The sequence below is a fragment of the Micropterus dolomieu genome, linkage group LG03 (assembly GCF_021292245.1).
Source record: "Micropterus dolomieu isolate WLL.071019.BEF.003 ecotype Adirondacks linkage group LG03, ASM2129224v1, whole genome shotgun sequence".
In the NCBI taxonomy this organism is placed as follows: domain Eukaryota; kingdom Metazoa; phylum Chordata; class Actinopteri; order Centrarchiformes; family Centrarchidae; genus Micropterus; species Micropterus dolomieu.
In genome coordinates this window covers 11,823,792-11,838,507 of record NC_060152.1, presented here as the reverse complement: position 1 = coordinate 11,838,507, position 14,716 = coordinate 11,823,792, and the positions used below count along the sequence as shown (strand labels likewise).

The 14,716-nt window shown below is 40.2% G+C and overlaps 1 protein-coding gene across 7 annotated transcripts in view; it reads left to right on the top strand.

The window, feature by feature from the left end:
- Positions 1-14,705, top strand: part of arhgef1b (Rho guanine nucleotide exchange factor (GEF) 1b) — a 46,134-nt gene extending 31,429 nt beyond the window's left edge. For 5 of the 7 annotated variants that reach the window (XM_046043943.1, XM_046043946.1, XM_046043942.1 and 2 more), the window contains 20 exons: positions 341-482; positions 1,617-1,628; positions 2,420-2,584; positions 3,814-4,004; positions 4,137-4,283; positions 4,687-4,769; positions 5,089-5,214; positions 5,385-5,499; positions 6,302-6,402; positions 6,577-6,651; positions 6,748-6,823; positions 7,555-7,722; positions 7,824-7,911; positions 8,004-8,108; positions 8,245-8,297; positions 8,408-8,551; positions 8,664-8,789; positions 9,837-10,009; positions 10,433-10,532; positions 11,389-14,705. In XM_046043943.1, coding sequence (XP_045899899.1) covers positions 341-482; positions 1,617-1,628; positions 2,420-2,584; positions 3,814-4,004; positions 4,137-4,283; positions 4,687-4,769; positions 5,089-5,214; positions 5,385-5,499; positions 6,302-6,402; positions 6,577-6,651; positions 6,748-6,823; positions 7,555-7,722; positions 7,824-7,911; positions 8,004-8,108; positions 8,245-8,297; positions 8,408-8,551; positions 8,664-8,789; positions 9,837-10,009; positions 10,433-10,507 — 2,165 coding nt within the window. In that variant the 3' untranslated portion in view covers positions 10,508-10,532; positions 11,389-14,705. The remainder of the gene's footprint in view (positions 1-340; positions 483-1,616; positions 1,629-2,419; positions 2,585-3,813; positions 4,005-4,136; positions 4,284-4,686; positions 4,770-5,088; positions 5,215-5,384; positions 5,500-6,301; positions 6,403-6,576; positions 6,652-6,747; positions 6,824-7,554; positions 7,723-7,823; positions 7,912-8,003; positions 8,109-8,244; positions 8,298-8,407; positions 8,552-8,663; positions 8,790-9,836; positions 10,010-10,432; positions 10,533-11,388) is intronic. The other 2 variants (XM_046043945.1, XM_046043947.1) reach the window with 2 other exon arrangements.
- The last annotated feature ends 11 nt before the right edge of the window (positions 14,706-14,716 follow it).

Sequence of the window (14,716 nt, the reverse complement as noted above, 5' to 3'; positions counted from 1 at the left end):
TTTTGCATGTCGTTCCCCATCACTCTCTTTACTTATGTACTGGTACTTAAATAAAGTAACATTTTCAACGTCTCCTCAAAATAAATGGTGCATTTCCATTTTAAAATTTCATCTTTAATTCATCATTTAAACACAGATTAGGAAAATAGAAATAGAATGATCTTCTTCAAATGCATAATTTAATGTAATATTGAATAAGCAATTAATTGCTCTTTTAAATGTGTTAGTTTATTACCTTTATTACATTTGTTCATTTACTGCATAAAAGCACCAACTAATGATGTTTCAGCTGAAAAATTACAATACATTTCATCTCTCGCCCCCTTTTCTAATTTTCCAGACCTCTCAAGCAATCGTTTAGAGCCTCCAACCCTGTCAGACGGGGGTGATGTGTCCCCTGTCGGGCTGGGAGGAGGAGTGACCATCGGGGAGCCCCTCTCACCCAGCGACACTACCACAGAGGAAAATCTAGAGAAAGAGAGGTGAGGTGGTAATAAATACGACTGCATCCGGGAGGTGACACAGTAAGAGAGAGTAAGAAATGACAGGATTAGAGATTGTAATGGGATTATAATTAGACTGGATGGGAGGTGTTCGGTGTAAAGACTGTGTAGACCAAACAGCCAGGGGAAAGGGGGAAGTGAAACGTGTTTGTAGTGCTCAGGCTGAGGGAGCGTGGTAAAACTCCCCCAGCAGTCTGTCCCTGCTGTGTGCAAGCTTTTGTCATGCTGCCCGTTGCTCGCTAGCTAACAGAGCCTGCAGTTTTGAGAAGGACCCTCACCAGGTGAACTCCGACCCAGTCTTCCCGTCCAGCCCTCTGCCTTCCCTCTCCCTCATGCCCCCTCTCCTTTTTCTTCTCACAACGGCATGTGTGCTCTCTTCCTAATATCATTCTGTCCCGTTTGTGTTCTTTTGTGTGTGTCCTGTTGTGCATCTCGTAATGTTTACAACAGAGCTTCATTGCAGTTTTTGTTGCATATAGGCATTGTTTGTGCAGTTCTGACTATCTTGTTTTTGTATTGGATTCAGGTACATGTAGCTCAGTACACTGGCGATTTCTCCTACACTGAGACATTTGTAATTGTTAACGGTTATATGGCACTGAGTACAGATGAGCCTTTCTATGCTGCAACTTTCTACCCAGTAAACAGGTTTGGCATTTAAGTCAGCAATTTTAGCTTACTTTTAAAAAATGTTAATATTTCATCTGAAATTTGGCAAAGCTTTAAAAAAAATGTGAAGATTAGCAACTTTGTAAAACTTAGCTGTAGACTAAGTAGCTTATCTTCACATTGTGCTGCTATTTACTTAATAGTCAAAGGTGAACAATGACTTTTAATTTGTTTTTGTTGCTCGCCCCGTGTGCTTTTCAAGGTGTCTGTGTCTATTGTGGCGACGGCCCGTCCTTTGTCCTGCTTGTCTCCACAGTGTGTGCGGTTACACGTCGTACCAGGGGCTTTGGCATCGTATTGGGCATGCTACTCTGACAGTGGTTCTGAAAACATCTTTAGTATATCGTGTTGGGATTTGCATTTGCATGTTATGGTTGCTACTGTGGCTTACAATAGTTGCATAAAGGCGAGTGTGTAACGATGTGGTGTCCCGTGTTTTTACAGACGGAAGACAAGGTGGGTGTCAGCGCCTTGACAGAGTCATGGACATGCTTCAGGCCATATACTGATCACACAACACACACACATACACGCATACACCCCTCACATTGAGCCCTGCTTTCCTGATGCATAACACAAACAGTATGTGGCTAAGTATCATACCTGCTTGTGAAGGAAGTAGAATACGTTTGATTGTTGAGGTCAGTTGGATTATTTATAGTTGATGTGAATGCAACTTGTGTGGATTTGGAGACCTGTTGACATAAATTACCATTAAAGTTGCCAAACTTAAAACAGACATCATGTAGAAGCATTGCATGGCTTCTTTCTTAACATACTGTTGTCATGTCTACAGTATACGAAGCATACTCCATATGTTTCATTGTCTAACTAGTATGTATGTCATGCATATTCACTTTGCATAGTCACTCATTTACTCTCTTTCTCCATCTTTTTCCTTTTTGATCAACTTCTTTTTTTGTATACATCCTGTACTGCTGTACCTTAAATTATTAATCCTCCTCTTTACCCTCATATATAACACCAATGTCTGTGCATGCTGACTGCATATGACTGGTGTTATTTTCATTGCCTTTTGGTATCTCATCTTTTCATTCTGTGGCATCTCTTTATTTCCTCCTTTTATTCTTGTTTTCTTCTCCCCCCTGTGGTCTCATTTTCCCCCCATCCATCTGTCCTTCCTTTTTTCCCACTTTCTTTTTCCTATTCCAATTCCTCCTCGCTTCACTTCTGTCCCTATATCTTCTCATCCCTCCCCCATCCTCTCCCACCTTCCCTCCCTGCAGTAGGAAAGTGGCGCGTAGCGAGAGTGCCCGCGTGGACCGGCACTCCTCTCGGCGCCGTGGCTCTGCCCGGGCCAAACAGTCTCGCTCCCGTAGTGATGTGGACCTGCAGCCGCCGTCTACTCTGACAACAGCACCTGCCCCGCTCATCCCCCAGCTTCTCCATCCGTAAGATGGACAAACCCCCTCTTAATGGCTCTCTGATTGGAGAGGTGCACAGCAGGGACAGACAGGCTGTCAAACACTGACAGGATAAAACAGAATGAGTGCAGCAGTCCTGAATTAAGCAGAAGGCAGTTAAACAAAATAATTGGTAAGACAGTAATGAGAATATTGATAGATGGATCAAACAAACCTGGCTCATTCGGAACCATTTGGTAGATCACTTGTATATTTCAATTAATCTTTGTGTAAGCGATTTATTTTTAACAGGCAGTTGTGCATTGTCTCCTGTAGACGAACTAAATCAATCAATCTGACCGACAGGTTTACTGACTCAGACACTGTCTGTAATAGTTGAACTGTGCTGTGACCGACAGGGATCGACTAACAGTTAAACAGCACTCTCCATTTTCAGTTAAAGGTCAGACATTTAGCTCTTTAGGGGGCTAACCACTGGGTAAGCATCAGCTTAGCCTTTATCAAGGGTTAGTTTGCTGTTAGATAAGTATAAATACACAACATAGTTAGCTGGACTTTGTCAGGACTCAGAAGTTAAAACAGTAAAGGATTCTGTGTAAGCCAACAGAAGTCAAGTTCATTCAAAGATTTCAATACATTTCTTTGTATTTTTTCTTGAGCAATCCTTGCAATGGCAGCTGCTGTCATCATGGAGGCCCAGTGGAGAGAAGCTTTCCAAAGTACAAGACTGGTAGATTAACAAGGCTAGAAGAAGAGGACAAAATAAACACAAAGTTTTAGTGGGGTGGATTAGAGCTACCATCATGTGATGGTTACTATGCAACAGAAAACTAAACCATTAACTGTTATTTGTGTTGTAAGCTATCAATAGCGAGTTAGTTGGCTGATTTTGAGGAACAATCTTAACATGTAACTACTTGCTGCTCATGTGAGGCTCTACTTTGATAATGTATCTAAGCTCCAGAAATAAAATCAGGACATTGATCGATAGCTTATCCACTATACCCTCTAGCTAGCTATTTAACATCCTTCCATTATCTAATGGTAAGACAATGTTGAGACAATAATTAAGACAGCCAGCTGTTCTCAGCTTCTGTTGTTCCATAGTCAACAACCTCCACTTGTGCCGCCACAGTGTGTGTCACATCACTTGATAGCCCCCTGGATTGTACTTGAATTACGTCGTGGGTCATACTTAAATTACGTCATAGTAACCAGTCTAGATTAATCGTTCTCCCGCTTCTTTCATTCTTCAGTTCCGATGGACCGGTTTTATTTCCTGAAGGGCCTGGCCACTCCCCCACCAGCCCCTCCCCACAGCTGGAGGAGATAGAGCCACGCCTCCTGGAGTTTGAGCAGGACCCGCCCAACTGGAGAGAGTTGGCCTCCTCTGAAAGCCTGTCCAGTCTCAGCAAGAAAGAGACCAAGAGGCAGGAGGTCATCAATGGTGAGTAGAGAGATGAAGCAGCACATGATGAAAAGGAAACAGATGTGCAGATAAAATGAGGTTGCAGGTCATCCTGTTGTGAAGATATTTTGGGCATTTCTTATTCCGTTTCTACTCCCTTTCCCCTCGCAGAGTTGTTTGCAACTGAGCATGCCCATGTGCGGATGCTAAGTGTCCTTCAGATGGTCTTCTCCAAGCCTTTGGAGAGAGAGGAGCTCCTGACCTCCACTGAGCTGTCCGCCATCTTCCCCAACCTGGATGAGATAATCGAAATGCACTGTGAGCACTGCTGCAAAGAGACGTTTTCTTACTCATGTTTTTGAATGCTCCCAGAGTAAGACACATGATCTGGGAAGCTAATGCTCTTCTTCCACACAACAAGTAAACGTTTATGCAGTGAATCCAAATTTGTAATCTGAAATCCATTTGGGCAGATAATATGAAGCTGCTTAGTTGCCAGAGATAAAGGACGACCTGTCTCTTTGAACAGGATATAAATTGGTGCACAGTCGAGAATAATACAGAAGTCAACAACAGTTACATCACTCACAAAAATATCCTTTTTTAAAATTGCCCATGACAGAGAACATTGTTTTAGTGGTTGGTGACCTTTGTATGAAGAAGAGCTGACTGTATTTTAAAAGTGAAATGTTTATTTGTTTGTCTCTGGCTGTGAATCCAGATAACTTCTACGAGAACCTGAAGAAACTGCGTTTGGATGATAAATTCATAGTCAAATCCATCAGTACCACAGTGCTCAACAGAGTGAGTCATCATAATTTTTCTCTTTATAGCATCCTGTTTCTCTTTTCTCCCTGTATTTGTTTTGCTTTTAGGAAATCTCCAACTGATATGTGCTGACAATTAAATTCAACATAATTTGGCAGTAATTTTGCCAAAATCAGATTGCTTTAACAAATGTTGAAAGCTTTTTATCTATATAAATGCTATAAGAGCTAGACCATTATATTAGTCTGTCTTTACTGTCTTTCCTCTTGGTCTTTATTTCTGGCCAGCACAACACTGTTATTTTGTGTGTGTGTGTGTCTCTGTGTCTGTCTGTGTGTGTGCGTGCGTGCGCTAGTTTGGAGGTACAGAGGGGGAGTGGTTTCAGAAATTGACAGCCCGGTTCTGCAGTCACCAGTCGTGGGCCTTGGACCAGATCAAGAGCAGACAGAGGAGAGAGCCACGCTTCAACTCCTTCATACTGGTACGATCTAGAGTTTATATATATATATATATATATATATAATATATATATATAAAAAACAGAAAGATGCTCATGGATACACTCACATATGCATGGACATGCAAGAAGACACAAAAGTGGTCATAATCATGTGCTCTCATTCTGACTTTGTGCGTGTCTTTTAATCCCAGGAGGCAGAGAGTAAGCCCCAGTGCCGCAGGCTGCAGCTTAAAGACATAATTCCCATAGAGATGCAGAGACTGACCAAATATCCATTACTGCTGGAGAATATTGCCAAGAGCACAGGTGTGTGTGTGTCTTATGCCTATTTGTGGCTCACTATGCCCCTGGCAGAATTGTAAACATGAGATCATGTGTATACTGTGATATGATCATTTTTTTTTACAAAACCTTTGGCTAATTTGTTAATGGATCAATGAGTAAAAGGGATATAGCTGATATTTCAGCAAATTAAATACTTGACCAATCAAGCCACCACTATTACATATTTGATGCAAAAATCATATAAATATCCAATATTACCTTAAAGCAGTCCTGCTCATCAATTTGCAGCATTGCCCACAGCAGTATTATACATCCACTGATGTTTAAGGGATATCAACTACAGTATAAACAATATTGTTATATATTGTTACATGGTATATATCATCATATTTCCTATAAATCTGGGTTTGTGTAAAAAGGCAAAGGGAAAGGTACATAATCCACTAATGTGTCCACATCCGGTGTTTATATAGATTTTGCATGCTGAGACATGGACTTAAATGTTTTATGGCATATGGCAGCCATATGATAATCCTTGTGTTTGTGTAAGTATGTAAATTATGAGTCAGTGACACATTTTTAAATCAAAATGCAGACTATTATTATGCTAATGTTTTAAGCCATATGTGCCAGTCTATATCATGACACAGGATAAATGTGGACAATATTTGTACAACTAACTTAAGCACTCCAGCAAAACTTTTAAACAATGCATTGCAGTTTGTCCCAGATTTTTGTGTACACCCATGATTTATGGCTTTTGTTTAGGCTCTGCTGTGAAAGCTGTATTTTCCTCAACTCTGTGTTTTCGGTCTCTCCACAGAGGACCCGACTGAGAGGGAGAGGATCCAGCAGAGCGCAGAGTGCTGCAGAAAGATCCTCAACCATGTCAATGAGGAGGTCAAAGTGATGGAGAACCTATTGGTGAGAAACACACAATCCATCACTCAACACACTGTTTTGTTGTGATTGAGCACCAATTGGACTCTAGCAAATTCATTTTGAGACCTCTGAAGGTCTCTGCTTGTTAGACTACTTATACTTCAGAGCCGTGCTGTCTGTCCTCTGTCTGACCATGACCTTTCTCTATATTCCCAGAATCTGAAGGACTACCAGCGTAGATTGGACACATCAGGGCTCAAACCCAGTATTGAGCTTTATACTGAATATAAGGTGGGTGTAAGTTCTGCAATCTACAGACTTTAGTTCTTCAAGATTTTTATGGACATTTAAGACATGTTCTCATTATTCTGCCTCTGTCTTTCCTAGAACATCGACCTGACTCAGAAGAAGATGCTATATGAAGGTCCTCTGACCTGGAAAGTCACAAAGGAAAAGGCAATTGGTAAATATATGCTTGCTTGTACATCACATGCATGAAAAGTGCCAGGGATTATCAGAGTCCTACTTGTTCTACTGCAGAAACAAGGACAAACATTTTGACATTTTAGACGTTTGCTGGTTCATTTTTGGACAGTTATTCCTTTATCTGATAAATAAATATAATTTATAAATATAAAAAACCTTAGATTGCATTTTATCTGTTTCCAAAAGGCAAATGCAGGTTTGTTTTGGGATATTGAGAAAATCAGATTTTTCTATTTTCATTTCCCGTTTTCAAATTTGTATATTAAATTTGCTACAAAATGAAACCCAGCTGCAGTGTAGGTGCTTTTTTTTTTGTTTTTATTTTAGATCTCATTTGCCCCATTGACTTCCCTTTTTTACATCCAGTTCAGTACAATAACATAACCTCAATTTAGTTCAGCGTTATTTATTCCTATATGGGCAATTGTATGCAGCAGTTTACTGCCTGGATCAACAGATGCACACACAATAGAAATGAGAAGAAATCAAAACTGCTGTTTATCACAAAACAATCAAGGCCATAAGTATTAATATAACTATTTGTGGAATTTGTATAATAGTATAAAATGATAAAAAAAATAATAATAATAAAGTAATGAAACCATATGCATAAAACATTCCCTGTGTAGAAAAACAGATAGCAGACGACCTCTCTATCTAGCTTTCTTCCACCTCATTGTCCCGACCCTTCTCCTCCCTGCCTCTCAGAGGTGCAGTGTGTATTGCTTGGAGACCTGCTGGTGCTCCTCCAGAGGCAGGATGACAAGATGGTCCTCAAATGCCAGAGCAAGAGTAACATCGCCGTGCAGGAGGGCAAGCAGATGCTGAGCCCTATTATCAAGCTGGACTCGGTCTTCCTACGGGAAGTGGCCACAGGTTAGCCGCACACAGTTGTTTTACAGACAAGTACAGTAACTTCATCATGAGATTAATCATTCAGCTGACCAATTGTTTTTGTTTTTTATCTGTTCTGTCAGATCGAAAGGCCTTCTATGTGATATTTACCTGGGACAGCGGTGCTCAGATCTATGAACTGGTGGCTCAGTCTGTTGGAGAGAGGAAAATGTAAGTATCAGAGAGAAATACATAGATATCATGTTTGTTATCAGAAGGTAATTTATAGGATGAATTGTAATGTGATTTGTGTGTCTTCACAGCTGGACTGATGTGATAAAATCAGCTGTGGATGATCTGAAGAAGAGTGGAGCACCCCTTAAGTTGCCGCTGCCTCTTGTTGGAGGAGCTCCCTTCAGTCCCACTGCGTATGTGTCAAAGTTTGTGTGTGTGTACACGTGCGTGTGTGCATACACGTCTGTTGAAAGAGCAAGACATATTCATCGCCTGCCAGAGTTCACTCATCTCAAAATCTCATTTCTTTTGTCATTTTATCTCTGTCAGGCTGTCTGCCCCTTTGAGCCCGACTGAGAATGGAGGTTTGAAAAGCAGCAGTGGTGAGAACGCAGTCCTTGATCACCTCAACACTTAATAAATTGTACAAATTTGTTACTGTTACACATTTCTGAAAGCTCCAGCCAAAGTTAAGCCTTGTGTCTGTCTGTAGATCGCGATAAGGACAGCTTGATGGATGACAAGTCTTCAGACCCCAGGCACAGGCTGATTGATTTCCTGTCAGACAAAGGCTTCGACTTGATAGGCCATTCCAACAGCTATCAGGAGAAGGTGGCCAACAGTGCTTTGGATGAAGGTGAATGAGGGTCTTTCTTGTACTTTTATAGATAATTTTTTATACAATTGTCTTTCTTTCATATTAGCTTTTAACCTTCTAACAAAACCACTGAACGTGTCTCCTGTGTTAGTCATTTCGCTGAAAAGACTGTTGGTCGGCAGCATCAGTCTATCGGAAGACTCGCAGCCTGATGAAGAAAATGGAGAAGAGCCATCAGAGAGGCCCAGTCAGGAAGTAGAGAGCTGTCAGTCGACAGGTAGGCTTTCGTGTTTTTTGTTTTTATTGTTTTTATTTTTTTAAATAGAGAGAGAGGTACATCAGCAGATTGAGAAAACTATTAACCTAAATATAAAGCTAGAGCCAGCAGGCCGTTAGTTTAGCTTAGCGTAAAGATCGGATATCTTGTTTGTTTTCATCTCTACATGTTAAAGTAATAAAGTGTGAAAATGCCATGTTGCAGTTTTATGGAGGTAATATGCCAGATTGAGTAGTGACTTCCTGAAGTCTTATCATCTGCCGTGAGGTTAACGTTACCAGACATGGCTCACAACCAAGAAGTTGTCTAGCATATAAACTCTGTAAAACTCCAACTTGCTTTTCCTCCTTGTTTTTTGGACTGACAAAACAAACAAGATATAACGTGTTAATTAGTGACCTTCAGAGGTGCTAAAGGCACTTTGGATGTATCCAGGAAAGCTGTTTCTGCTTCTTTCCAGTCTCAACGCTAAGCTAAGCTAACTGTCTCCTGGCTCTTTGATCATATTTAATGGAGGGATATGAGAGTTGTATGGATCTAATTCTCTGCAAATAAGAGAATGAGTGTGTTTCTAAAAATGTTCTAACTATTCCTTTAAACATCACGTTTAATTTTAGTTAAGGGAAGCTTCTGATCCAAATATTTTGCTTCAATGCTTCATGAATGGAAAACATTTTCTCCTCTCTCATTAAAAACAAAAACAAAGTTCAGTCAAAATATGAAAAAACACGTTTCTCTTTCACATATTTTGTACATGTACCATTTTCTTGTCAAGCCTGTCCTTTTATATTCAAAAGGGTTATTAAACATGAATAGCGTACATTTCCCAAAATAATTATTTGGTATAATGGCAGAATCCATTTTCTTCTTGTAAGTCAGACTTTGAAAGCTTAAAATGACATTACATAGAAAGTCAACAATATTAGGAGTTCCATTATGACCAGGGAGCTTTACAATCCAAGATTTTGTTATTATAGTTTGAATTTTACTGAAATTCAAAGCAAAGCTGACTCATGACACATTCAAATTGAGTCTTTTCGTCCACAGAAGAAAGCCAGACCACAGACAGGGGAGCGTGGGAGGAGAACGAAAAAGAAGGTGCAGGGGCGAAGGGAGAGGAGAAGAGGAGCATCAGCGCGCCCCTGGTGCTGTCCCAGGAGAGGATGGAGGAAGTGTGCAGGAGGCTTCACAGTCTGGAGGAACAACTAAAGATACTACAGGTGAGGTGAACCGAGAGGGAGAGAAACTGCGAGCAGGTAGTGTGACGGGGGTAGATAAAGATGAGAGACAGAACAAAAGATGGGAGCCGACTGGAATAAGAAACATAGTTGGACATCAAGGATTTCACTGAGGATAACTTAAGTAAGGAGTGAGCTGTGGTATACTTTAGACAAATGGGGCCAAAATGGCACAAAAGAGAAACTAGAGAATAGAAAACCATTTAACCACTGCTGTTATTGCTTGGCTGAAAATTGCCTTGTGAAATTGGACTTCTCAGAAAATGGCTATTATGTCCAGCACTTTGAATGGGATGTGTCAGAGAAGCGGTGAGGGAGACGAAGAGAGGATGTTAAGAGGTGGAGGGGGTGTGTGTGTGTGTCTGTCCTCAGTTACTAACGTGATATTGATTTTGTGTTTTGCAGACTGTAGAAGAGGAGCACCACAGGCTGCAGGAGGCCCTTTCCAAGTTCTCGCTTGGGGGGGGTAACTTCCAGTGAGACCACGCCACCTGCTGGCCACTTGGTGAGAACTAGCTACTCGAAGTGACAATCAAGTATAATTTAATTTAATGTTTCTGAAGTTTCGTCAATCATCATCAAGGTCATAGGTTTAGTTTCAGAAGTGGAGCTAATATGTTTTTCTTATTTCCAGCATCAATCTAGCCAAAAAAGAAATTGGTTATCAGGCTTTCTATAATAATAAATATAATAAACTTTATCTCTAAAGCACTTTTCAAAACAGAGTTACAAAGTGCTTTAAATGTGGAGATCAAGTTAACGTGCATATTAATGTAATGGATTATTAATGTGCTAAACCTTCTTAAAATCATATTTAGTTTACTTTATAGAGACATGATAGTCACTTTTTGCATCATTTAAGAGAAAATCATCTATAAATTAAAATAATGTTTTAAGATTATTTTTCTACACAGAAAACATGAAAAAGAAGCAGAAGCACTTTTTTCAGCTTTGAGAATTATCTGCAGTCCTCCTGCCAGGCTTTAAAGGACAAAAACAACACTCAGCTTGTATGTAGCCTGGAAGGCGAAGGTCAGGGCAAAAAGGTCCCCAAAACACTTGTAGATGTAATAACTGAAGACAACACTGATAAGCAAATCAATTTTATTTTTTCAGCTCTTCTCATAGGCGTTTTTTGTTTTTGTTTCTTTGCTGCTGTGAAGAGGTAGGACAGTGTTTAGAGAGATTTTAGTGACAAAATTGAACTGAAACTGTAAAAGGAAAGGAATAGGATTTTGTAAAGTGAGGGGAAATGCCTGTCCCATCCCCAGTGGAAATGACGTACTTGTTCATCGTCAATCTCATTAACTTGACATGTAGTTGTCTCATTCAACCTTTCCCTCGTCTTCTCTTCTGTTTAGATTTTTACTGGTGCTGGTTTGGAGTGCAAGAGTGACTTTCGGAGGCTTCCCTGGAAATTCCTACACTCATAAGTCATGCCTGGACCCTTTGCTGCATTAGAGTGCACAGTGCAGTGGTTCAGTGATGAAACATGGGATGGGACATATGTGCATGTGTATGTGTGTCTGTTTGCGTGCGTGCTTGGTAGAGAGGTATACAAAGAAAAGAAAAAAATGAGACATCCTACTTTAGAGTGGGAGCTCGTTTTTGTAGAGAGGTGCCAAAAAAATTATGCAATATATTTGCTGAGAGAGATGCTGCCTAACAAAATGTAGTGAGTGCGATCTGCTGTAACACACATACGCACACCAGAGACATGCACGCTAGAAAATAATTTACATTATTGCCAGTAGCAGATGCACAGTAAAGGAGAAATCCTATGTTTGCCTGCCAAGTTAGCTATAACCAGTTGGAAGCCTTAAAGGGCCAATGTATAGGGTTTGAAGATGTATTGAGATACTACTGCTGATATATAGTGTTATTTCTAGTCTATGCCAAAGTACCACAGAGATGCACTTTTTCTAATCAAAACAAGTGAAACCAACATTGTCTTTTGCAAAATGTATTACGTTGTTTTTCTATTCAGTACAGTTTTTTAACTGTTGGGCTTCATGTAGGCAGCCCTCATTACTGAAAATACTGCATGCAAGAAAGTGTGTGTATGTGTGTTACACAAAGTTTTTAATTAAGGACGTGCTTGTTTGGAGGGTCCTTACTGTCATTAGGTCACAAAGAAACATTTACAAATAGTGGCACCATAGGTAATCATGCTGTTAATAATGGAGACTTGTTTGTATTTACCGCTTTTATTTATTCCACTGAGTTCTGCTGGGTCAGTGAGTTGCCTCACCTGAGTGAAACTGTTACAGCACTGGGCCAAAAAGAGATGAGGCAATGTGTTAGAGAGAAAAAAATCATAAGAAGGCAAACCTGGAATGTGTAAGAAAGATCAAGGTAGAGGTGAAGAAGAGAAATGTAGGGTCGGGGAGAGAGTTAGAGGCTGTTGCTTTTGGTTTATTTGAAGCAAGCTTGAACCAGACGGTCATCAGGAGATTTGGGGGGGGGGGGACAACATGAGATTAGAATTTGCGCTCACTGTACTGTAGAAAAATATAGACACACATACATATGTACAAACCTACAAACACTGAGAGCCCAGTGCTACAGAAGTGTTCACAAAGGTCTTTCAGTGCCAGCATCATTTTGGCAGTGTGAGGTTATAAATTGTATTATAGGACATCAGATTCACATGTTGTTAGTAAAAGATTATATTCTTCCCTGGTAGAAATATTTGTATCAAAATTGAGCTCTGTCTGTGTATTTTATTCAGCAGTTGACTGTAATTATAATTATGATGATATAATTTCTGAGTAGTGGCATAACTGTGGCCTTGCACACAGGACCAAAGACAAAGCACCGTTAGATCCTCAACATGAGCTGTAATTTTCTTAACGACACGCTTCATCTGTATATTTGCATGTCACTTAATGCTGATGCAGGAGAGACGGAGACACGTGTTGGAGTTTCTCCAACACGAGTTTCTCCAACACGTGTCTGGCTACTTAAGTGAAGGGATTTCAAAAGCACTAGTTGTCATATAAAAATACCTGGTCTCAATTGTCTCGTAAATGTACAAGTAAATATTGAGGCAAAGAATGTCGGACTGCTCTAGCCTTGTGAGCGAACCCAAACAGAATCTGTAGATGTGCGATTTCTTGCATACACTTCAGTGACTTCAGTGTCTGTCTGGGTCAATAAGTGTAAAAGCCAGTGTGACTGCCATAAGCTGTACTGTTCTGACCTGGATAGAGGACTGTTAACACCTCTGGTGCTAAATTGAACACATGGGACCTGTTTCAGCAAGGACAACAAGACAGAGGAGCCAGATGAGGATACAAAGGAAACATTGAAGGTTTGGAGGAAGGAAGACTGCAGTCTCATTCCAACGTCTCTCTCCCAGTACTGTAATCATGAACGCTTCCTGATTTGCATTCTCATTGTTGTTGCCACAACAACAAATGCCCCCTCTGACCCTATTAAAACCTCAGTATGAAATTATGCAAATGATGGTTTCATTAGTCATTCAAATGTCACAAGTTGCTAAATTATATAAGTTTGTGTTTGAACAATTCTGTCATCCCTCCTAGACATTGTACATAGATGTTAGCTTGAAGGGGAAAAAAAGTAGAGAAAGCATAAATTAACCCCACTCTTTGTGTTTATTACGCTTATTAGCCACATGAACTTCTTGATAAACACCCTCACTTTCCATAGCATGATCACCTTTTCCTACCGCAGTTTTACTATATGTTGTTGTGTATTTCATTTAATTTTCTTAAACGGGTCGGGGAGGTTTTTGTTACGGTTTGGGGTTTTTTTTCCCCAAACAAGCTTTTGTAATTATGTATATGCATTTGGCCATAACGGTGAGAGAGACAGGACTTGTCTGTAACTTGTCAATGCATAAGTGAATTTAACAACTATGCAAATATTGTATCTGTATTTTTGTGGCGTGCATGTTAAAGAGTAAAATCTGCTCTGCACTGTGGCTATCCAGTTAAACAATGGGATACAGATTCAGATCATCTCAACCAGGGATTTTTAACTGTAAGACTGCAATAGTCAGCAGGTGACACTCAGTTAACACCAGCTGATGGTGATCCCTTCACTCACTGGCTGAATGACTACTACAGGCCTCTCTCTCTCTCTCTCTCTCTCTCTCTCTCTCTCTCTCTCTCTCTCTCTCTCTCTCTCTCTCTCTCTCTCTCTCTCTTTCTTCCCCTCCCCCCTCCAGATGCTTTTCCTCTTGCATTCTTTATACAAATATCTAGATGCATAGAAAATGTATTTATAGAGTGGTGCCTTGTTCTGATGATCAAGTTGTTTTTGTCATAAAGGGCTCTAAAGTCTGCAAATACAATCACTGTTGTTTGGTTGTCTTTCATGGAGGACTGTGAAATTGACCTTTGAGAGTGAGAGACAATGACCCAGTCACTAATAAGCATTGAGAGATCATCCCAGGATTCTGTTTTTAGCAATAGGGTTTGAGCCCTCCACCAACTTAGCCAGCCAGCGCCCTGTATAGAAAAGACACTGCTCTTTGTCACAAGGCATCTGCCATCTTTCTATCTATAAACAAGAAATATGCAAGAACTATACTGTGTATTTGGCTTTTTATTTTTTTGTAAGAGGCTCTTTTAATGATGTATACTTCAGGAAAATTGTGGTACGTTCTGTTTTTTAATTCTTCATTTTTTAAATAAATTGAGGAAACCAATGCCTGTTTTG